Below are 23,726 nucleotides of genomic sequence, written 5' to 3'. Positions count from 1 at the left end.
ATCGAAGACTAAACGAATTCGGATTATTATTATTATTATTATTATTATTATTTTATTTAGTAGTTTTTTATAATTAAATTTCTTAACTTATATAATCCGCCGAAGAGCGTCCCGCGTAGCTACTTTGATTCAAGATATTTTTGTGCTAAATTTGTCAATAATAGATTGGACTCAACAACAAATAAGCCAGAAATCAATATTTTTAATAATAAATAATATAAAAGATAACAAAAAAAAATTGTCTCATACCGACAAAGTCACTATCATCCACGTTGCGTGTTTCACTTCTTTATTGCTCAACCAATGAAGAATGCAGAAAAATAATGACTCTCAGTCCAAACCGTGATTGCCCCACCATCTTAAGTGGACTGTGCATATGAGAAAGTCATATATACATATATATATATATAGATAGAGAGAGAGAGAGAGAGGGTGTGTGTTCATACTTCATAGTAACTAATATATATACGAGACTAGAGAGTGTGTGTTGATAGTAGTTGTGTTGAGAGAGAGAGATGTGGAATTTAGGGATTATAGGAGTGCTGTTGGGTACGGAGAGCTTGGAGGTGGGATTAAACACCTTAAGCAAAGCAGCAATGAGAAGTGGAATGAGCAACCTAATCTTTGTTTTGTACCAAAATGCCCTTGCAATTCTCTTCCTGGCTCCTTTAACCTTCATCTATCACAGGTTCTTGAATCATAAATTCATTCATCTTCATCTATACTTAAATTGAGACTTTTTTTTTTTTTTTTTTCTCTTTTAATTTATAATATTATTATTCATTTACAGAATAAGATCTCCTCCACCTAGACTCACCTTCTCCATACTCTGCAGAATCATCCTTATTGGCATTGTCGGGTATGCATATACGTACATAATTTATTTATATATATATATATATATTTGTATGCAACTTTATAATAGTGTAATTTAAATTTAATTAAATTTTTTTTTTAATTTTTTTGTTTGGCAGAGGTTGTTTGCAGGTGTTTACTTTTACTGGGATTAGGTTGAGCTCCCCAACTCTGGCTTCAGCAATGTCCAATCTTACCCCAGCTTATACCTTCATACTTGGTGGTGTCACCAGGTACTAGTTTTTTAATAATGAGAACACTCTTTCTGATTTTTTTAATTTTATTTATTTATTTATATAAATGAATAAAATAAATCCTTCATTCTCTCACTATTCCTATTTTTTAACTTTCCAAAAATTTTTAAAATTAGAATCGAAAAAAAAATTAATTCAGAATTTCAACTAATTTTTCTCCCTATCTCAAAAGCAGCATTAATCTGTATTATTATATTTCACAAGTTATTTAAGTGTTTATCCAAACTTCAATTCCTAAACGTGTGTGGTTGAAGTTGGTCCATCCATGTGGTAAAATCAGTAGATTTGAATCACTTATTTAAAGATCTATCGTGCTTGTCTTGGTAGGTCATTATTACTCACTATCCTCTAATGCTTTTATTAGAATAAAACAAAGACTAGAACATTGATATAGGATGAAAATGACCCATCACCGACCTGTACAAAAACAACATTATTATTATTATTTTTTTTTGTGACAAAAAAACTCATACACCCATGATGGAATTCAAGATATTCAACGTGTAAGATTGTTAAACACGTACATGTTCTATTTTAGGCAAAAAAAAATAAATAAATAACTAAATTCTTCTTCCTTTTATAATGAATAACTAAGACACTCATTTTACCTCTCTCATGATAGGTGGACATCCAGTTTTGGAGATATAAGAGATATTATCGAATTACAACATTTTAAGCATTAAATTATGTCAATTTCTATAAAGCTCGGGCGCTATAAAAAAATTTTAAAAATAGTAAAATTTTTCTATAAAATTCTTGATATGTGATGGGATGGGCAAAGTAGAAAACATGTGCGTCCTTTGGTCCTATACCTAAAAAGTATTTGATTTCTTTCTACGCTAGCTTTTGTTGTGTGGTAAATTTATTTATGAAAATGTAAGTATGTGAACATGTTTCTTGTCTGTGTTAAAAATATGTGAACATGTTTCTTGTCTGTGTTAAAATAAAAAAAAATAAAAAATTTGGAATTAAATACTTATACTAATTCCTGTTTTGAGTTTTTAGCCCCTAAAACATAAAAATATTATAATTACGTGAATATTTATTATAGGGGACAAAAAGTGAAAGAAAAAGAAATGGACTTTTAATTTGTGATTCAGTAAGAGCACAGACCTTGCTCATCTAAAGAAGCAATTATGAAATCAAAATTTTATTTTTCTCCTTATTAATTACCATGTCATTTACTTTAACAGAAAAGAAATAATGAAAAAAAAAAAACATTGAAATCGATATGAATAATGATAGATTAGTTGAAAAGGCCATTCGTCATGGAGTGTTCTGTGTGGTTATTACAACTGATAGGTGGTCTGGAATTCATCATTGACTCTTTAGGTATGTAGCACGGACACGATACAACATGATACGTTGGCATGTCAAATTTTTTTCCTAAATAAAAGAAATTTTCATTAATATAAACAATATGCTACAAAAACATCATAGGGGAAAAACCTAAACTAGGAAAACATCAAGATTACATCTTGCAAGCATATGCCTAGAATATCAAGAACCTCCCACATAATACATTTAGCTAACTCCTTTGGACTAGAAAACTTGTCATTATGTAACCTGTCATTCCTTTCCTTCTAAACGAAGTACAAAGCAGCTGTAAAAACCAAATTGCATAATTTATTTATGATATTATTCACTTTAAACCTCTGGACAAAACTTCAGCCATTCCTTGTAGTGTTTGATATCTCTGTAACTGCCAATGACAAATAGCAGCTAACTCCAGCCAAACCTACCAAGTAAAATCACAGCAGCAAAACAGGTGATCCACATCTTCATTCTCCTTGTAGCACAACCAGCATCTGGATACTAAACTCACACCCCTTTTTTGGTAAATACGCACTTGTAAGAATACCATTCTGCAACACCAAAACTGAATGAGAAGACCATCTTGGCCTTCCCCCATTCCTACACAATCCAGCCCAAAAAAACTTCGTTTCTTCTGATTCTACAAGCATTCCAGGCATCCTTAAATGTAAACTCCTTGGACTGCCACTCTATTTTATCCTCACCACCCATAATTTGGAACTGCATAATAAATTGGAGAAACCCATTAGTAATATTATCAAATTTACTCCCATCCCAACTACATGCTTCAATAAAATGTCCTACATTTCTCTGCCTATTTCTGCTAAGATGAGATAAAACCCTATGATTAAAAACCTCTGAGAAATTCTTTCATAAACTTGTTAATGTTCACAAAAGGAGCAACCACATTGGGAGGATTAGGGTGGATGGGGTGAGTACTTTGCGACTTTGTTCACTGAGTCAGCTGATTGGCGTCTTTTGCTTGATGGACTTCATTTTGATTCTATTTTGGGAGAGGAGGGCTCTGTATTGGAAGAGCCTTTTTCAGAAGAGGAAGTTCTCTCTGCTCTGAAGAGCTGCAATGGGGATAAAGCTCCTGGGCCGGATGGTTTTACTATGAGGTTCCTTTTGGAGTGTTGGGAGGTGGTTCGGGAGGAGGTTATGGGCTCTTTTCATGCCTTCCATGCTCAGGGCTCTTTTGAGAAAAGTTTGAATGCAACTTTTATTGTTCTTATTCCGAAAAAGGGAAAGGCATTGGATGTCAGAGACTTCCGTCCTATTAGTTTGGTGGGATGCTTTTACAAGTTAATTATGAAAGTCTTGGCTTCTAGGTTGAAAAGGTGATGGTTTGTGGGAGGTCGGCAGATTTTGGATTCTGTTCTCATTGCTAGTGAATGTGTTGATTCCCGTTTGAGTAGTGGTGTTCCGGGTGTTCTTTGTAAGCTAGATATTGAAAAGGCATACGATCATGTGAGCTGGAGTTTCCTTCTCTACTTGTTAGAGAGGATGGGATTCGGTGGGCGGTGGAGGAGATGGATTCTTTTTTGCATCTCTAGCGCTCATTTCTCTGTCCTTGTGAAAGGAGCGCCGACGGGTTTCTTCTCTAGCTCGAGGGGTTTGAGATAAGGGGATCCGCTCTCCCCTTTCCTGTTCCTTTTTGTGATGGAGGCTCTTAGTAGATTGCTTAAAAGGGCTGTGGAGCTGGGTTTTTTGAGAGGCTTTCGGGTGGGTAGGGATGGTGCTTGTCAATTGGAGGTTTCTCATTTGATGTTTGCAGATGACACTATCGTATTTTGTGATGCGGATGCGTTCCAGCTGAGGTATTTGAGATGCGTTCTGATTTGGTTTCAAGTTGTTTCTGGCCTTAAGGTTAATGTTAGAAAGAGTATTCTTGTTCCTGTTGGGGATGTTCCGGAGATTGAGTTGTTTGCTCACATCCTTGGTTGCTGCACTGCTCCTTTCCCATTTCTTATTTAGGATTGCCTTTGGGAGCCCCCTCGAGATGTGTGGGGAGCTGGGATCCGGTTGTGGACAGAGTCGAGAAGAGGTTGGCGGGTTGGAAAAAGTAGTACCTGTCTAAGGGGGTAAGGGTTACCCTGATTAAGAGCACCCTTTCTAGCCTTCCTACATACTTCATGTCTCTGTTTCATATTCCTGCTTCAGTGGCTGAGAGAATTGAAAGATTGCAGTGCAACTTCCTTTGGGGGGGGGGGGGGGGGGGGGGGGCGCAAAGGAGATGAGTTCAAATTTCACTTGGTTCGATGGGATCAAGTGTGCCGTCCAATTTGGTTTGGAGGCTTAGGGTTTCGGAGGTTGTTGCCGTTTAATAAGGCTCTTCTCGGTAAATGGCTTTGGAGGTTTGGGATCGAGAGGCATTGGTTATGGAGGAAAGTTATTGCTAGCAAATTTGGGGGAAGTCGTGGTGGGTGGTGCTCCCTGGAGTTGCGTGGTCCAAGGGGGGTGGGAGTTTGGCATTTCATTCGGAGGGGTTGGGATGATTTTTGCAAGCATATTCGTTTTCGTGTTAAAGATGGAAGGAGGATTAGTTTCTAGATGGATCTCTGGTGTGGGGATCTTCCTTTTGCTCTCGCGTTCCCTCGGCTTTATAGGATTGCCTCTCATCGACAGGCCATGGTTGTTAACTGTTATCATCTTGATAACGGGAGACTGTCTTGGAATGTTCAATTCAGGAGGCATTTTCAGGATTGGGAGATCGAGGATGTTTCTCGTTTTCTGGAGCTATTGTACAGTCCGGTGATTTCTTTTGGGGGATCGGATTGGTGGTTCTGGATTCCTTCCTCGCATGGCCGTTTTGAGGTTAGGTTCTTTTTCAGATGCCTTTCGGTTGGTCATGGAGATCTCATCCCTTGGAAGTCTATTTGGCGGTCCAAGGCTCCCCGCAAGGTTACCTTTTTTGCTTGGACCTCTGTTCTGGGTAAGATTTTAACCCAGGATAATTTGAGGAGGAGGAATCAGGTGGTGGTTAATCATTGTACATGTGTTTGTGTAATGAGGAGACTGTAGATCACCTCCCGTTACATTGCAGCATGGCCAGAGATTGTTGGGATCTGATGCTTCGTTTATTTGGGGTCCACTGGGCCATGCCCTTTTCCTCTAGAGGGTTGATTGAGGCTTGGAGAGGCATCTCTGTTGGGGCTGGCATTAGGAATGCTTGGAGGGCTACGCTACTTTGTATCTGGTGGTGTATTTGGCTTGAGAGAAATAGGAGATATTTTGACAGGAAAAAGAAGCCTGTTTCTTTGTTTAAGTTTTCTGTTATTTCTACTCTTTTTTGTTAGGTTTCAGGGAGAGATTATAGATCTATGGAGGATATTATTATTTTTTTGGCCTCTCTGAAGGTCTAAGGAACCCTTTGGCCTTTTTGTTCCTTTTGTTCCGTTGGGTTTCGCTCCCCTTTTTAGAGCATTTTTTTATAAAATCTTACTTATAAAAAAAAAAAAAAAAAAACCTCTGAGACCAGCTTCCCGTCATACCAAGGATCCAGAAAGAACTTAATCTTCCTGCCATCCCCAATTCTGAATTTACAATTAACTTTAATGATGTCTCTCACAACAATAATACTCTTCCAAATGGAAGAATGTATATCTCTAGGGCACCTGCCAGTATGATGTATTCCTCAAATAAATATTCTGAAACCAAGATACCCATAATCTGTCTTTAGATAACAATAAATCCCAGGCTAACACACATTTAGATGATCTGCCCACATCTCGAATTCTTCTAATTCCCATACCTCCTTCCTCCTTTGGAATTGCCAACTTCTTCCAATTCAACCTATGCATCTTAATTCTGTTTCCATCATGTCCCCACACAAATTATCTCATTTTTTTCTCAATGATATTAATCACAGGATCAGGCAATGTATAAGCTGAAGTCCAGTAAATGTATCAGAGGAGCGATAACAGCCCTACACAACTCCACTCTACCAGCCAAAGAGATACTAAAACCATTCCACTTGGTTGTAGAAGCATTAACCTTATCAAGCAAATTAGCACATTCACCCCTTTTAAGCATTCTATCAGAGACGAGGAGTCCTAAGTATGTGAAAGGAAGAGCACCTGTCTTGCAGCCCAAAATTCTAGCACTAGATGCCTTTCTTCTCACACTTCTAGTTAAATAAATCTCAGACTTATCTTTGTTAACAAAAAGGCCAGACAAATTAGAAAAGTTTTCCATTATTCTCTTAAGAGTCATCACTGATCCCATATTAGCTCTGACCACAAAAAACAAATCATCTGCAAAGAACTGATGAGTCACATTCACCCCTACTCTCCTAGCACTATCACACTTCACAATCTTCCCTTCTTTCTCACTAGTGACTAGCCTCTACCATACCAGAAAAATAATCAGTTATAATAGTAAAAATAAGAGGGGATAATGGGCACCCTTGTCTCAATCCTTTCTCAGGATGGAAATGTCCATATGGACTGCCATTTATCAGTACTGAAAACCACACTGAAATGATACATTCTATCACCCAATAAATCCATTTACCTCCGAAACCATACAGTTGTAATAAATAAAATAGAAAACTCCACTGTAATGATATTATCTTGTATCATCCTTCCCTTCAAGAAAACATTTTGTTCCTTTCTAACTAAATTTCCCAAGACCCTAGCTAAACTATTTGCAAGAATCTTTGAAATTACTTTGTAAAATACATTACATAATGATATTGGTCTGTAATCCTCCACCTTGATGGCATCCTTCTTTTTCTAGATGAGTGTGATGAATGTACTGTTAACTCCTTTGCCCAGAGATGGATTCTCAAAAAGAACTTAACTGCATCAGTAAAATCATTCCCTACCACAGACCAGTATTGTTGAAAGAACCTCATTGTAAATCCATCAGGTCCAGGAGCCTTGTCTGGGCTCATGGATAATACAATGTGCTTCACTTCCTCATAAAAATCAACCCTTCAAGCGCTGCCATATCTTCCACTGCAACTGTGATGGCCCAAGTTTTTCAACCTGGTGCGTCAGTGATGACCCAAAAGTTAACCCGGTAACATATCAGAAATGTGGAAGCGAAAGATAAAACCAAAGTCTCTAGAGATATAAATCATCCCTAAGACATCAATGTGACCTTCCATGAAGTCACGGAACTCAAGGAGAACGAAAGAGCGAACGAGAGTCAAAACGGGCAAAATCTGTTAATCAAGGGCAAAATGGTCAATTTGTAATTAAGAAGGGAAATTTGACTTCAAGCAAGTCAAATAAGGTCCATACAACATAAACTAATCATTTCACAACATTCCAAGAGGTTCTAAGAATTTTGGCCAAGAATCCTACAAGATTCTCATTCCCGGTTGAAGCAAAATCTAACACTGTCTCACTAAAACATGCATAACTCCCACTGTGATTTGAATCTGAGAATGACATTGGTACCATTGGAAATCTGACTCAAAATCCTTGAATTTAGGCTCAAGAATCACCCCATTTGGATTAGAAATGAAGAAATTATGACCATTTGAAGTCAGAGCAACAATGCTGTCCCAAAATTTGAGAATAAGGAAATAAAGCATTTAAGTCGACCGAAATGAACCCAGAATGGCCCAAAAAGCTGAAAAATGAAGGAAAATCATTTAGGTCGACCAAAATGAAGAATCGGTCAATTGAAATGGACCCAAACAGTGTTTTTAGCTACTAGAAAGTGAGTTTTACTGTGCAAACAAATCCTAAAAGCCATCGGTCGACCAAATTGACCTTTCAGTCGGTCGAAATGACTCGAAATGGTGCTGAAAGACCTGTTATACACCAAAAATGTTGAGGCTTAACCCCAAGCCTCAATTCCCATCGTGAATTGGTCCAAAAACAAATCTTTAAAGCTGTGCAAGCATGCCAACAAACGTACTTTACATATTGAAATGTGTTACAATGGCTCATGGTCTCATTACATATCATTTACTCCAAATCACATGGCAAACCTCCAATGTTAGAAAAATTACATTTCAAAGGCAAAACTTGGAATTTAAATGCATACACTTGAACTTTAAAGTTTGTGGCCTTTAGCCTCAAATCGTACGTATCAAATAGGTTCCAAATAGTGTATCTAAGTACACTTTACATAACATTAGGCAAAAATGGCATATTGAATCTAACTAAGTATTACAACTTTAAAGGTAAAACTTAATCATGCTAACACTTGCATGTGAACAAGAATACATTTAAAAGAACTTCAAATCTAGAAATCACCCAAGGCAAATGCAGATTCCCAAATCTTGAATCCTGTACCTGAAAAATGTCCCCGGTAACTTTGGGGTGAGTAACATACAGGTACTCGTAGGAGATAAGCATGCAAAGACCGAATGTTTTACAAATTTGCATAATTTAATCATTGTGGTTCATTCCACCTAGCGTCTATGTCAAGAGTGAGACCCAAGGAGTATCTTAAGCTATCTCAAAACATTTCTAACATAAACCACATTTTTATGCAATTAAACAGTATAGGAGCATAAGGTATAACACAACAAGATATAGATTATCAAAGTTATCAACTTGAAATCTAAAATACGAAAAGAACCAAAGTGGGTCATGCCACCTAATGTTTATGTTCCAAATGAGTCTATAGGATCATTCCTAAGCTACACTTGAACAATATAGCATAAATGTACTTAACAACATCAAGGTTGCAATGATTCATTAAAAATCATAATGCATAAATGTACTTAACAACATTAAATTGCCAATAACCAAAATCACAAGTCACAATTAAACATTAGTTGTCAACTTGAAATTGAATGCAAAATTAAATAGTGGAAGACTTGGACATCAAATCTCGGAGTAAAACCAAGACCTAAACGGTTATTTTGGGTACTAACCTGCTGGGAATATCACCCTAGTACGCACTATAAAATGGGGAGACCTCATACCTCCCGCACTAGAGCCAAACTCTAGCCATGTCTTTGTAACAATTTCCCAAGTGACTCCAAATCAATAAATAAGTTCACAACTTATACGCAATTAAATAATCCATGCACAAGTAGGTTGAAACCACATAATCCATGCTTTAGAGTTTCAATTCTAAAGTGACATATATAATGTCAAATACAAGTGTGCAATTCATTACACAAGAGAATAATATATTCAATATTGGAACTTGTTCTCATGAATATAAATTTAACAACAATGTTACTCAATGCTTAAAACATAACCAAGTGAATACACAACAAGTCCAAATCCATTATTTAAATATAGAAACAACTTCTAAGACATAATTAAATGCATGGAACAAGTAGATAGAATTTAATTAAATAAAATAATTAAATTCTCTACATTTCAAATCAACTTTAAATAGCCTCAAATTAATGTATGTTAAAGAACATAGTATGATCATTAACAATATCAAGTTAAAAATCCAATTAAGTGAACAAAACACTTAAAATGAAATTAATTAATTAATTTCCTCTAGAATTTAAAACAACTTCAAATGTCCTCAAGTTAACATAGGTTAAAGAACATACCAAGGCCTATTTTAATATCACATTATAAGTTGATTTCATACTAGTTATAACTATGTGAATTAAACTTTCATAAGAAATTATTAAATAAAATGTCTCAATACTTATTCAAATGTCCTCAATTTAATATATGTTAATAAGCATATCAAGGCCTAATTTAATAGCATGCCACAATTTAATTCCATCACATATACAACCATGTGAATTTAATCTTACACAAGAAAATAATTAAATTAAATTCTAGATTATGAACAAAAGTATGCATACAAGTTGTATAAGCATCAATAACATGCAAGACAACACAAATATAAACTTATAACATCCCCTACCTTAATTTGAGATGAAATCAAAAATCCCTACCGAAAGAAAAGTGCTCCAAATCTGACGATACTTTGGGGTTTTGTCTTTGTCGAGGACAACAAGGTGATCATTAAACACTAAGGAGGTCATACCAAAATCCAAACTTGGCTTCAAACCCGAATTTAAAAAATGGCCAAAACAAGATTCCAATCGGTTGGAATCGAAGACCTCGTCAAGGCGAACATTAAACATTAAAGCACTACGACATTTTACTAAAAGGAAGTGGTTGGAAGAGAAGAGAGAAGGGTGGCAGCCCCTTGGCTACCATGGCTGCTGGCTAAGAGAGGAAAGAGATGAGAAAGTTGACTTTTCATTTACTAACCCCCTATTTATAGAAAAACCCTAAAAGTGCCCCGAACGGGTCCTGCCAGATCCGGAAAAGTGAAATTTAAGCAGACGCGCTAAAACGGCAAAACACTGTAAATGAAAAAGAACCAAAATGAGATAAAATAAATAACGAAAGAAATGACATCGAAAATCGAGTCCCGAGCAGAAAGATATGCCCCGAACAAGTTTAGCGGTAACTGGGGTCAGAAACCCTAAAACTAGGGTAAACGACCAGAAGATAATTCTAAGAGTACGTGACTTGAAAAAAAGTGAAAATGAATCCCATATGAGGATTTAGGCTCAAAACGAGGCATTTTGCAATAACTTTCATAAATTACACAATGGCTTCTACAAAAAGTGATAACTGCAAAATTGGCCCAGAATGAAAATATCTTCCAAAAGATATTTTCTTAAAGACCCCTGAAATAAATATGTTCAAAAGATATTTATGAAGAACACCCTAAGAAACAAGAATGTTTCTGAAGAATCCTTTCATCCATGCCCCTACGGGAAAAGGAAACAACCGGCCAGTTTTTCTCCAAAAGTAAAGTTACGCGTTTCGAGGAAATCAGCTGAAATGAAAACTCATGAAGTTAAAACTCAACTCCGAACATGAAAAGTGAGGTTGTGCCAACAAAGAGACGAACGGAGAAAAGGACGAAAAGTGAATAGTTTTTATGAAAATGTGGAATTGACTCGGTTCTTAAAGGAAGTTGTCAATCTAAAGGAAAAAGTCTCGGAAATCATTCCCGAGTACTCAAGATGACACCAAGTGACGAGAAACCGAACTCAAAAAAGAAAAGATAACGGAAAAAAAATATCCGTAAAAATCTGAGAAAAGGGAAAGTAAGGAAAATGATCGAGTCATTACAGCAACTCTCTTTTTGATAAAGTCAACACTTGGTACCAAAGTAGCTGGAATATCATTAGTAAATCCCTTCTTGAAATGCTGAATGAACCTATCCTGTATCACACAAGGATTATGAATGAGCTCTCCATCAACATTTTGTATAACTGTAATATTATTCCCCACTCTATGCTCCTTGATTTTCTAATGGAAGAATTTAGAACACCCATCCTGCTCCTTTATCCACCCAACTCTGGTCTTCTGGTGCAATAATATATTTTCATTTGAAACATCACTTTCCAGCTTCTGCCTGCAACTTTTCTCCTGATAAATTAGCTCCTCATTCATGAAATTACAAGCCAATTCTACCTGTACCTCCTCCAACCTCCACCTACAATTAATAACCTCCTCATACACTGACCCCAACTTATCTATATTCCATTGCTTAACTACAGTTTTGGCTAATCTAAGTTTATACAAAATACCTTGTATAGGATATATGAGATATAAGTTTTGTTACTGCAGCCTGTTTATTCCACAACTGCAATAGCCTAAATGGCTTAGGTCTATCTGCTACCTGTAATGGGAATTTAACAAACAGTCCCCAATGGTCTGATATCAGATGAGGAGTAAGAAAAATTTGTGAATTGGGAAATGTATTAGTCCATCCCTCATTCATAAGCCCTCTATTCAATTTAGCATATATCCTTCTCTGTAAAAACCTATTGTTACACCAAGTGAATATCCCATTGACAGTCAGCCTGTCCACTAGACATAGCTAATGAATGAGATGGTTAAAATCATGCAGCACCGTAGGAGAGAGTCTGCGCCCTCCTTTCTTCTCTGAATTATACCTAACAACATTCCAGTCCCCATTCAGCAACCAAGGGCCATTTATCAAGTGTTAACATTCAACAAGATCTGTCCACAACTATCTTCTTTCATTGTTAATATTCTCAACATATGCAAAAGCAATAAAAAACTACACTGAAGTCCCTCTAACTTCAACCTTAAACAGCATCATCTAATGTCCAGATTCCAAAATCCTCACATCTAGCCTCAAAAAATCCTATCCAAACCAAATCCTCCCACCATCCACAGCATTGTAATTATTTGCCCAAGCCCAATTAGGCCTGATCCTTGAAATAATCCTTTGGAAGTTATGACTTCCTGTTCTGGTTTCAACTGAACTACCTATACCAATTGAGAACTTACTTAACCAGGCCTTAACTTCCACCTGCATGCTCTGCCTGTTGAGTCCTTTAACATTCCACATCCCAATCATTAAATAATAGGTGGTGGGATACTCCCACTTGCCATCATTCCCCTTGTGATTCTGATAGTGTTAGGGTCAATCTCCACTTCTCTTCTTAGATTTACTCCTTTGTTTCTTAGAAGACCCTCCCCCTACCGGGGACTCTTCTAAATTAGTATTTGTAGAGACACTTGTTTCACTTATCTGCATCACATCCCCTTGGTCTGTGCCTACCATTTCTTCTTCTCCAACAACAATATTACTCTTTTCCATCTCTATCTCTTCCTCCCATTGTATCCCTCTTTCAGTACCTTCATCAAGCAATTGGAAGGCATTAATAGAAGCTACTTGTGTATGCACTACCATCACACCTTTATCCTTAGCCTTCAATCTTGAATTAGCCATGACTTGAATAAGCCTTCCTTATCCTCCTTTTGACTGATAATCTCTTGCTGTAAAGAGATTCCCAATTCCTCTGAAGGACCTTCTACATCAGAACCCTTTCCCACCCTTTATTCTGTAATCTCAATTGCCTTAGCATTGTTTTTAACCACCCACTGTCCAACAACCTTAGGTTTCGTAGTTTTATTCTTTGAACAAGTTTTCTCATTGTGATCAGTGCTCTTGCAAATCTTACAAAACACTGTCTTCCAATCATACTCAACTTGTACCTTGCATTGACAATCATGTAGCATTGTGTTTATAACTTCTGGAAATCCTTCTGTAACCTCCATCTCAACCAACACTCTCACATACAATCCCCTTTCTTTACATTGTTTAATATCATCCATAAATAATGGCTTAGCTATATTCAAGACAACCTTTGAAATCGATGTACCACTTCTTGCATGCACAGGTAGATCATATAGGTTCATCCAAACCGGTACCGTTGCTAAAATATCCCTCTCCAGAAGAATACTTTTGTGCCACTTCTTGACAATCACTGTTCTACCTTGAAACTTATGGAAGCGGGACAAAATCTGCATAACATCTTTTTCGTCTGTTAATCTAACCTGAAAGAAGCTGTCCTTTAACGAAACCACAACTGCACTCTTATTCCATCTATTTTGAACGTAATTCTTGAAGTGAGGAAAATATGGCTTGGACCCTAACACATAGTAGATCACAGAATTCTCCCAAAACCGCATTTTATCTTCCATATCCGCATCCTCAATGATCACACAATATTTGTTTCGATTTTCACTATAATAAGTCAATGGCGTAAAACCTGTTTTAGAAGAGCCCTGGAATAAAGAACTCCAAGAAGGACTAATGGGGGAGGAAAAAGGAGTGGTTGGGATACTACCCGCAGTAGAAGAGGAGGGGAGGCCCTCCTCCATTGAGGTCGTCTTCCCTATAAACCCTAGTAAACCCTAGGTTCGCCCTAAAGAGAGAATCGTATAAAAAAAAAAAAAAAAAAAACTTCAAATTTTAAAAAAGAAGGACACGAGTATGGCATGGACATGGCTACATGTAAATATAAATATTTATTTTTATACATCTATTCAGTAATAGTATTGTAAAACTTTAATTCATTTACAATTTCTATACTAAGAGTTGCTCTGAAATGAATTAGAAAATGATATTATGTTATTATTGTAATGATTTTTATATCATATATACCAGTATTTCACTACTTTGTCATGATAGTATTCATATTATTTTCAAGATTAGTGGGTAGACTTGTGTTAGAAATATCCAAAAAGTAAGTGTCAACGAAGTGTCGGTGAAGTGTCCAAAGTAATAAAATTAATTTTTATTTATGGACATGTATATGAAGTGTCGGACATGTATCTGAGGAGCTTCATTATCCGACACGGGTATGGCTCCTTCGTAGAAGTGTCCGTGCTTCCTAGCTCTTAAGAATGGAAATCGATCATTTTTGTTGTTTTAGTAATACATAGAGAAATTTATTGTCTCTTAAATGCTTTATTTGTTTTATATTGGTTATTGCTGATATTCTTACATATATAAATTAATCTGGAATTTGTTAGTACCCAAAAAAAATATTACACAAAAATAATTGGCTGCAGAATCTACTCATCCGAGAGAATTTGGTTTTACAATTTTTTTTTTAATTTTTTCGAATGGTGAAACAAATACATTCTTTTTGTCGACGTCTAGGTTCGACCCCCTCTCCTCCTCTTTGAAGATAGGAAGATTATGGCGCTAGGCCAAAAGCCCTTTCGTAAATTTGGCTACGTTTTAAAAGGATTTCTGGAATCTAGATTGAAACTTGATGCTTCCTCACAACTATTTCTCATACGAGCAAGTCTATATCCCGAGGGTGTGAATTCACGTGAGAACGCCCTCATGTATTTTTGGAAATAGTGAAGTTTGAATTTCAAAAAAGCAAACCTAGAAATCTAACTCTGTGGAGTGTTAAAATGACTACTTTTTGCATATTTCTCATTGAATCTAATGGATGGATTTAGGATGGAAAAGATAAACCTGAAAATGAAGAGCAGTCAGATGAAGTCTGTCGGTACCATAGTATCAATCATAGGGGCATTTGTTGTGACTTTCTACAAAGGCCCTGCAATCATTTTCGCGCCATCGCATTCTACCTCACTGAATGATCAACTTCTTCAGTCCCCGCGATCGAACTGGGTGATAGGAGGATTTCTCCTTTCTGCTGCTAGCTTCTTGATTTCAGTATTGTTTATTGTCCAGGTATGAGTATACTTGTTTGTGTTCTTTCAAGAACTTTCTATGCAGGCATTACCGGTTCAAAAATCATCTAAACATGTGTCCATTTTACGCCTCTAGACGTGGGTTATGAAGGACTACCCTGCAGAGCTGATGGTATCTCTCATTTCTTGCATATTCGCGACAATTCAAACCGCCATTATTGCTCTGTTTATGGAAAGGAACCCGTCTGCTTGGAGAATAAGGCCTGACATAGAGTTGGTTACTATTGTGTATTCGGTAAGCACGTTGAAGAATCTCGATTGATTTTTCGTGTCTTGTTTCTAACAATCTTATTTATTTATTTGCATATGCAATGACTGATATACATATGCTGCTGAATCTCTAGGCAATTTTTGTGATTTCACTTCGAAATGTTGTTTATTCATGGGCTTTACACAAGAAGGGGCCTCTATTTGTGACAATGATTAAGCCAGTTGGTATGGTCATTGCAATTGTCATGGGGACTACTTTTCTTGGAGACACACTCTATATTGGAAGGTACATTCTTTATATTTTTCATATCTCAGGCTTTGTGGTTTGGTTTGGTTAGATAGAAATAGTAAGAAAAGAAAGGAAATAAATTTTTTTTGAAAACCTTACAAGTTTGGTTAGCAGGAAAAAGAAAAATTTGAAGGAAAATTGCCTTCGATAACCACTCGACTTTTTCATAATATTTTCCTACTAAAAACACTAGAATGTTTTGATTTCTTGAGAAAGTCATATGAACTTACAATAATGCTTTTTTTTTTGGTGAGTTTCATGCTATTCAAATCATAAAATGGTAATTTTTATAATTTTCTTAATAAAATTTATGGAAGAATTTATTTTCTTTTCATTCAGTTGACTTTCTTTTATTTTCACTTTCCACTATTAATTTTGATCTAACAAAACGGAGCCTCACTAATTGAGCTGGTTTTTTTTCACTTGGGATGTCATTGCAATATCTTTGATTGAAAACAAATATATCTGTGTTTTTCATGTCCGTGTTTCTAATTGTTTGGATGTTTTCATGTCCATGTTTCTAATTGTTTGGATGTAAAATATTTTTTATTTTTATTTTTTGGTTGTTGTAAAATATTTACGAAAAAAAAAACATTAAAACCTAACAAAATAATTTAATTAATTTTCGACAAGTTATTTTATACATTCCATCTACTTAAACCTTTACCAAATACTGAAAAAGTAAAAATTAAAAAAAATCTTTTATATGAAATAGAAAAATCTCTTCCTAGAAAAAATCTTTCACGCTGAAACTGAGCCAATGCCAGAGGAATATATGGGTAATATGATGGCCTTGATCACTTGCTTTGCTTTTCTACTTGATAATTAAGTATGAAAATAGTAACCATTATGGTTTAATTGAAATGATGTGCAGTGTGATTGGAGCAGTCATAATAGCACTTGGTTTCTATTCTGTAATGTGGGGAAAAACCGAAGAAGAGAAGATTGTTGAGGATAATTCACTCTGTGATATTGATGCTTGCACTGATAAAGTTCCTCTTTTGCAAACGAAGGGCATGGTGGTATAGAATTTCTATACAAAGTAATGGAAGCTATGTTAAACACATTTTTTTCAAGTGTTTGATGATGTGAAGACCAGACCCTGCATCTATTTACTAATTCGATATACAATGATAATCACTTTGTATTGCTTTTGCATAGGAATTGTTTGTACAAGATTATTTTACTTTAATATTGTGAATGTATAAGAACTGAATCGAAAGAGTAATGCTACAATTTACGATTGTTTTTTTGGTTGGTTGTTTGTTTTGTTTTTTATTTTTTTGTTTTTTTCATTTTTTGTTTTATTTTTGGCGACTCCAATCATTAGTGATCAATAAAAATTCTTATTCAGTGATAAATAAAAATGAAATTTCTCTCGTATCAAAGTGTTTAAATTAATAAAACACACATCTATAATAATACCTATAAGGGGTTTTTATCATTTTTTTAAAATAAAAAACACTAACACTCAAAAGAGCAACAACTAAATTGTTATACAGCCAAAAAAAAAAGAAAAAATTTGTGAAATGCCATTTTTTTAAGGTAAAATGTAAGTAACCCCCTCAAATATTGAGGTTTTGCAAGAAACCTCCTTAAATTACAAGAAATTCCCTCAATTATTATTTTGTTGTATTTTACACATTAAGTCACTGGAAAAGGCAAAGGACAATTTTGTCTTTACCATAGAAGGACGCGAGTTTGATATATTGTCATCTTTAAGTTGTTAACGTGGCAAAGAAATCCCTCCAACCAATGGGAGACAACTCACCAAAAAAAAAATGCAAAAGAGACCTAAACTAAAAAAAACGACATAGTCTAAGGGATTTCACACAATAGCACAAGAAAATATACGTGACCTAAAAATCTTCTAACCAGCGTGACCGACACAGACAACACCACCACGTCAATCACCACCATCTCCCCCACCTCCACCACCAGCAACATCACCATCACCGCTCATCTACGTGACCCACTTAGAAACTCAAACAGTTCATGTTGAACCACAAACCATTGAACCCAATCGAACCACAAACCCACTGCAACCACCATCAACACCACCTCCATCACCGCTACCTCCAACCTCAACCTATCCAACCACGACACACACACACAGACAAATAGACTATGTGTGTGTGTATCCTAATCAACCCTAAGCCACAACCCAATCATCTTCCAACCCAAATCACGCCGGCACCAGTATATAATCTGCAAACCATTAACCAAAAACAACCCAAACCCAACCCAAACAACATGAATTGAAAACCATCAGGCATACTATCATAACTATATGTATCTGTTATTGACCAAGTATTCAAGTCCCAACTACACATGGATGCCAACTTCCAACAAAAATTGGAATTGGAAACAATAACAGTAAACGAAGTTGCAACTACAGATGGATATATGCCAACTTAAAAATAAATTCGAAATCAACAAAAGCGAGGGATATCTCGATACACACACACCCCCAGTCATGCATATCGCATGAATTGATAAAAGTAGTTTTTCCGGAATAAAACCGCCAATAACAAACTATCTAAATTGTTATTTTCAGTCTACTAAACCTCAGGGAACAAACATAATGGCCATTATAAAGTTGGAAAGCCCAAGCTTACCTGCTAGTGCCAAGCCATAGCTGTCATGATTCAAACCGTACAATAATCCCTGAGCATATCCCTAAAATCAGAATTCAATTCCACAGGGTAAGCATGTACCAATAAATATACAAATTACACTTCACAAGCGCACATAAGCCAATGGTATCCAAACGGGTCATGCCCTAAGGTCCAAATACTACCATAGTATACTCATAAATGCAATAATACAAAAAAGAGCAATTGTTACCAAGATACCTTATTTTAGCTCATTTAAACATTTCGTCAAAGGATATTAGTATAATAACTTGATATTCACATATAAGCGTGCTATCCAAGACTACAACATCGCAAGTGAGGTAAATGCATAACCACCTAAGCAATTATAAGAATTCACAACAATTCAAGTAAGTCAAAACATGTAATACACCTAGTTTTCGGGGTCTTTATTTTATTTGGTTTAATTGTTCTAATTGATTTATGTGGCCATATTTGTTGTTTTGATTATGGGTGTTAATTAAATTGCTTATTTGTTATTTGTGTGATTAATTATTTAATTGGTTTATTATTGGTTTATTTATTTTAGTTGGTTGGGCTTTGATGGAGAAGGCTTTAAGAATGTAAAGCCTAGATGGGCGTATATCATAGGCCCATGGTTATGTCTATGTGTGTGTGTGTATATATATATATATAATTGTTGATAAGCACTAAAAAATACGTATTTAAACCCTTTAAGTTTGAGTATACTAGGACCTTATTCTATCTTATTTTTTCGCTTTAGTCTAATTTTATGTTTTTTTCCTTTTCAGGTACTTAACCCCAAAACAAGCCAAATCAGTTGAATTAGGGCATTGGAGGAAGCAATCCAAAATCTAGTGAAGAGAAGGAGAAAAATGGAAGCAAAATGGTGAAAATTGTCTCTGTACGATCGATTGAACTATGTTATGATTGATCACGTTGTGATCGTTCCAACCCTGCCTTGATGGATCGAGCTTTTGTTCTTATCCTCAAGAAAATTTCCTCTTCGATCGATCCAACCTTTTCTTTGATCAATCAAACCCTTTGATCTTATCCTCATAACCACTTTTGTCCGTTTCCCCATAAATATCTCAACCTTTGTCCTTATCTAAATAAGTGCGCTGCCATGCTTCGATGATCGAAGCAATAGCGTGATCGATCGAACTTCCTAAAAAATTGTGCAAAACAGATTTCAAGCCTAATTGAAGGTGTACTCGTGGTGCAATCATTTGGAGGTCCTACTGAACAAGTTCTGACCATTTGGGGGTGTCATTTGAGCTACCTATATGAGGGATTTGGTTATTTTTAGAAAGAGAGGTTAGTTAGCTGGATACTTTTGGCTAGAAATTAGAGAGAAACTAGACACAATTTAGGAGGATTCTCTCTCTATTTTCTAGGGTTTCTATCAAGAACACCAAGAGGAGGAAGATGAATTCAACCATGAAGACAGCCCTTGAGGGTTGGATGACAACAACTATAAGTGGTTAGATCATTCTCTTGGGGCTAGAGATATACCTAGGCTTACCTCCTAAACTTTAGTATTTTTTAATTAGTGGGGATTTATGTTGTAAATATTGTATTGACCTCATGCTTATATAAATATTGTTTTTACATGATTTGTGTGATTAATCTTTCAATTATATTCATATGTCTATGTGTGATGGAATGGATGGTTATGTGCTTACACTTGATTCTTTACATGAGATGCATGTCTACGTGTATTAAAATTATGCATTTTAATTCTATTTATACATGGTGCTTAATTGATTACTCTTGTGATTTATTTGATGGATTATGCTTATTTCTTGATGGATTGTGCTACCTCCTTAGCTTAATTAGTTTAATTTCCTTATCATTAGTATAATTGTAGTTTAGTTGCTTTAATTTTCTAGATAGGTTGACAATCCATGCTTATTGTTTGATGATCCATGCTTATGATGCAAGTAGTGCATTTCTCTAGATTTTTGTATGCTCCAATTGTTGATTTATTAAATGGATTAATGGCTTTAGCTTGATAATTTGTATTACACCTTAGCGTAGGTAGACAAGTTACATTTGTTATTGCCATCCACACTTATTGATTCAATTGGTAGCACACACAAACATTTGTTTTACAACATTTAATCCCCCTAAATTGACAAATACTAGATGTTTAGTGAGGTGAAGCTTAGTGGTGAACTTTATATCCTAAGACCCCTCTCTCATTCTTTACACCTCATTTACTTTAGCTTGTTTTACATTGCATTGCTTTTAATTAAATTGTAGTATAATTCAATCAATAAACCACTTAGTTTGATCATTCGACCTACTAATCCAACTTTGATTTCTGTAATACCTTGCAAATCCATTGGGACGATCCCTTTTCACTCATACTACATAATATAGTGTTAAGTGGTTTTTATAAATTTTGTGGTGGCCACTTCACACACTTACACTTTTTACATCATTTTGAGCACTCGGTTGAGACCACACCATGTTTTTAGTGCCATTGAAATGATGTATGTGATTTGCATTCCTACATAAAATTATGTTGATATGTACCTCTTGTCTTAGAAATCATATTTACATAGTTATACACTTTAATTTCTCATAGTGACAATAAGATTTAATTTATGAAATAGTTTTATGGGCAAGTTATGTAAGAATTTGGATAGATTATGCTTAGGGAAGATGGACCATGCTACACCTTTAGATTAATGTAGTTAGGTAGATGGTTCATGCCTACTGAAGATAATCTATACTAAATGCTTGAATTTCATTTGCTTAAACTTACAATTTAAGAACTTTGATAGGCCATGCCTAGGGAAGATGGTTCATACCACAATTTAGTTTAGGTGGATGAGCTATTCCAACTAAAGATGGGTTATGCTTAGTTTTGAATTGTTTGAATTTCTGGAAAATGTTATGGTTGTTTTATACTTCTACACATCATAGTTATATATAATTGTGTTTCCCCAAGTTGATTGCATATAAGCATGTTTATGAGATCTCAGTGAAGCCAATTCCCTAGTCTCCTCTCTCTCTCTCTCTCTCTCTCTCTATATATATATATATATATATATATATATATATATATTCAAATCCATTGAATTCATTTTAAATTCTATTTTAAGTTTAATTTATGCTAAGTGACAAACCAATCATCAAACCAAACTGTTTTCTATCAAACTTGAAATTAATCTTAGAATTTGATTGCCATAAGCTAGCAATCTTCGTGGATCGATAGCCCTTTCTTAGCCATTTTGCTTGAAGAATTTGTGCTACAGATAATAGTTTTATAATTGATACACTAAGGGCACATCACTTTTTAGGGTTATGGTTTTGTTAAGGTTTTGAGACACTGATCATATTTTTTCATGGAAATATTTGTGAAAATTCTTTTAGTTGAATTTATGATCTATCTTTGAATGCAAATTGAGACACATGATGATTTGATAAATATAGATTCTTGGATTGTAATCCGTACAATGAAAAACAATTTGCATTGATTATGAGATTTTTAGACTTGAATCTGTTGAGTTCATTGTTTTTATGTACTAGTCCATCTTTGAGAAATTTGATTGAAAATCATTGGATTATTGACTAGGTTATATTGTTCATAAAAGGTATAAATGTTATTGTTTTATAAAAAATTGGAGCATGAAAAGAAAAGAAATATTAAAAAATTTGCTGAATTCTTTGTTGATGAAAATGCTATCTATTAAGTTTAGGTCGAAAGATCCCATTAGACTTTGAAGTGGAATTATTTGAGTAAAAAACAAAGGTGGAGACAAGTTGACATGGGGAATTGCTGTCTACTCTTTAGTGTGAAAGCCACCTTAGAAAAAATTGCTCAAAACAATATTATCTTGATGCTTTTTGATCCATATGATTTAGACAATGATTTGATAAAATTTGATTGAAAATTGATGAGATTGAATTTTACACATACACATGAACTTGCTAGATTAATTTCTAAATTTTTTCGTTAAAAATTGAAAGTTTAATTTCATGTTGTGATTGCTTTATGAGATTTAAAATTTATTGAAGATTCTGCAAAGTGAAAAATTTGTGTTCATGGATATTCATAAAATTTTATGAAAATTTGGGCTAGTTCAAGGCTTTCAGACAGGTTTAGTAACTTTTGTTTCTTGTTCTGATTATTCTTCTTAATTGGTATAGACTTCTTACTAAAAGTCCTATACACAAAAATTACCTTTTCCTATGCATATCTAGGTTTATGAAGAGTCTATATAAACCTTAATTTACGTCTAGGTTGATACGACTTTTGCATTACAATTTCTGATTTATTAAAAGCCTATTTGAGAGATATATTGCAGAAAATCAAATTTTATTTTTTTTGTCTTTCTTTCTAGAACAAACACATTAATACAAGAGTAATTTTAGAGTGTTGTTCAATTCCTGACCGTGTTCAAAGTTTATTGAATATTACATCTACAACGATCAGAGAAAGCAAATCTACTTCTTCTATATCAAATTCATATCTTGAAGAACATGGGTGAAGCAATCACACTTTAAAAAGGTCAAAGCATTTGAGGAGTGTTGTTTGATTTACCAACAATTCTTTTACAGAGATTAAGAGTAAGCCCGAGGTCAAGAGCTGTTGGAAAGGACATCGCAAAGCTAGAAGATTGTTAGCGATTAGTATTTGGTAGAACGATAGGGTATGAGCTTGAGTCAAAGTCTATTGTACTTTGTTTCAAATATAGTGGATCAGTTTACTTTAAACTACACAGTCCACGAGATTTTTTCCCGTAATAGTTGGTCTATTTTATCAATTGGAGTTTCCTCGTTAAAAATTTTAATGTTATCTCTCAACTCTATTTACTATTATTTTGCATGTGATTAATTGATTAATTGTTAAATTAAGTAAAAAGAATTAACAATAGAAAGACACAGATTGATTTTTAAAATCTAAAACTTTTCACACAAGTAATCTTCCGCTGCACAACTCACATTAAAGCCCCAAAACACAAAATAGTTAAAAAATAGTTACGCAATCATCCCAAAATAAGATATGATTTTCAAAGTGTCCCAAATGAAATATATACATCCACAATGTCCCAAAATGACAAATGCAAAGCGGTAGAAAAAATTTTCTCCAAACACTTTACCTGATCCAATCGCACTTGACCCGGGATTCGAAAATATAAAAAAAATAAAAAAGGACAAGTCCTCACAGGAACAACCAAATAGCACTTGGTTTATTTTCAATAATTTGGGGAAA

General features: G+C 35.0%; 1 protein-coding gene across 1 annotated transcript; it reads left to right on the top strand.

The window, feature by feature from the left end:
* The first annotated feature begins 408 nt into the window (after nucleotides 1-408).
* LOC132303022 (WAT1-related protein At3g28050-like) lies at nucleotides 409-17,120 on the top strand. Its single transcript, XM_059800038.1, has 7 exons — nucleotides 409-688; nucleotides 791-859; nucleotides 975-1,088; nucleotides 15,128-15,365; nucleotides 15,462-15,620; nucleotides 15,730-15,881; nucleotides 16,759-17,120. Exons 1-7 carry the CDS (start codon nucleotides 516-518, stop codon nucleotides 16,910-16,912), a joined length of 1,059 nt encoding a protein of 352 aa, XP_059656021.1. The 5' UTR covers nucleotides 409-515; the 3' UTR covers nucleotides 16,913-17,120.
* The last annotated feature ends 6,606 nt before the right edge of the window (nucleotides 17,121-23,726 follow it).

Source organism: Cornus florida, unplaced genomic scaffold, assembly GCF_030987335.1.
Source record: "Cornus florida cultivar Cherokee Brave unplaced genomic scaffold, ASM3098733v1 CherokeeBrave_3.0.0_Hap2_Chr04, whole genome shotgun sequence".
Lineage (NCBI taxonomy): Eukaryota > Viridiplantae > Streptophyta > Magnoliopsida > Cornales > Cornaceae > Cornus > Cornus florida.
The sequence above is the reverse complement of the archived record's forward strand: the minus strand, read 5'-3'. Positions and strand labels throughout refer to the sequence as shown.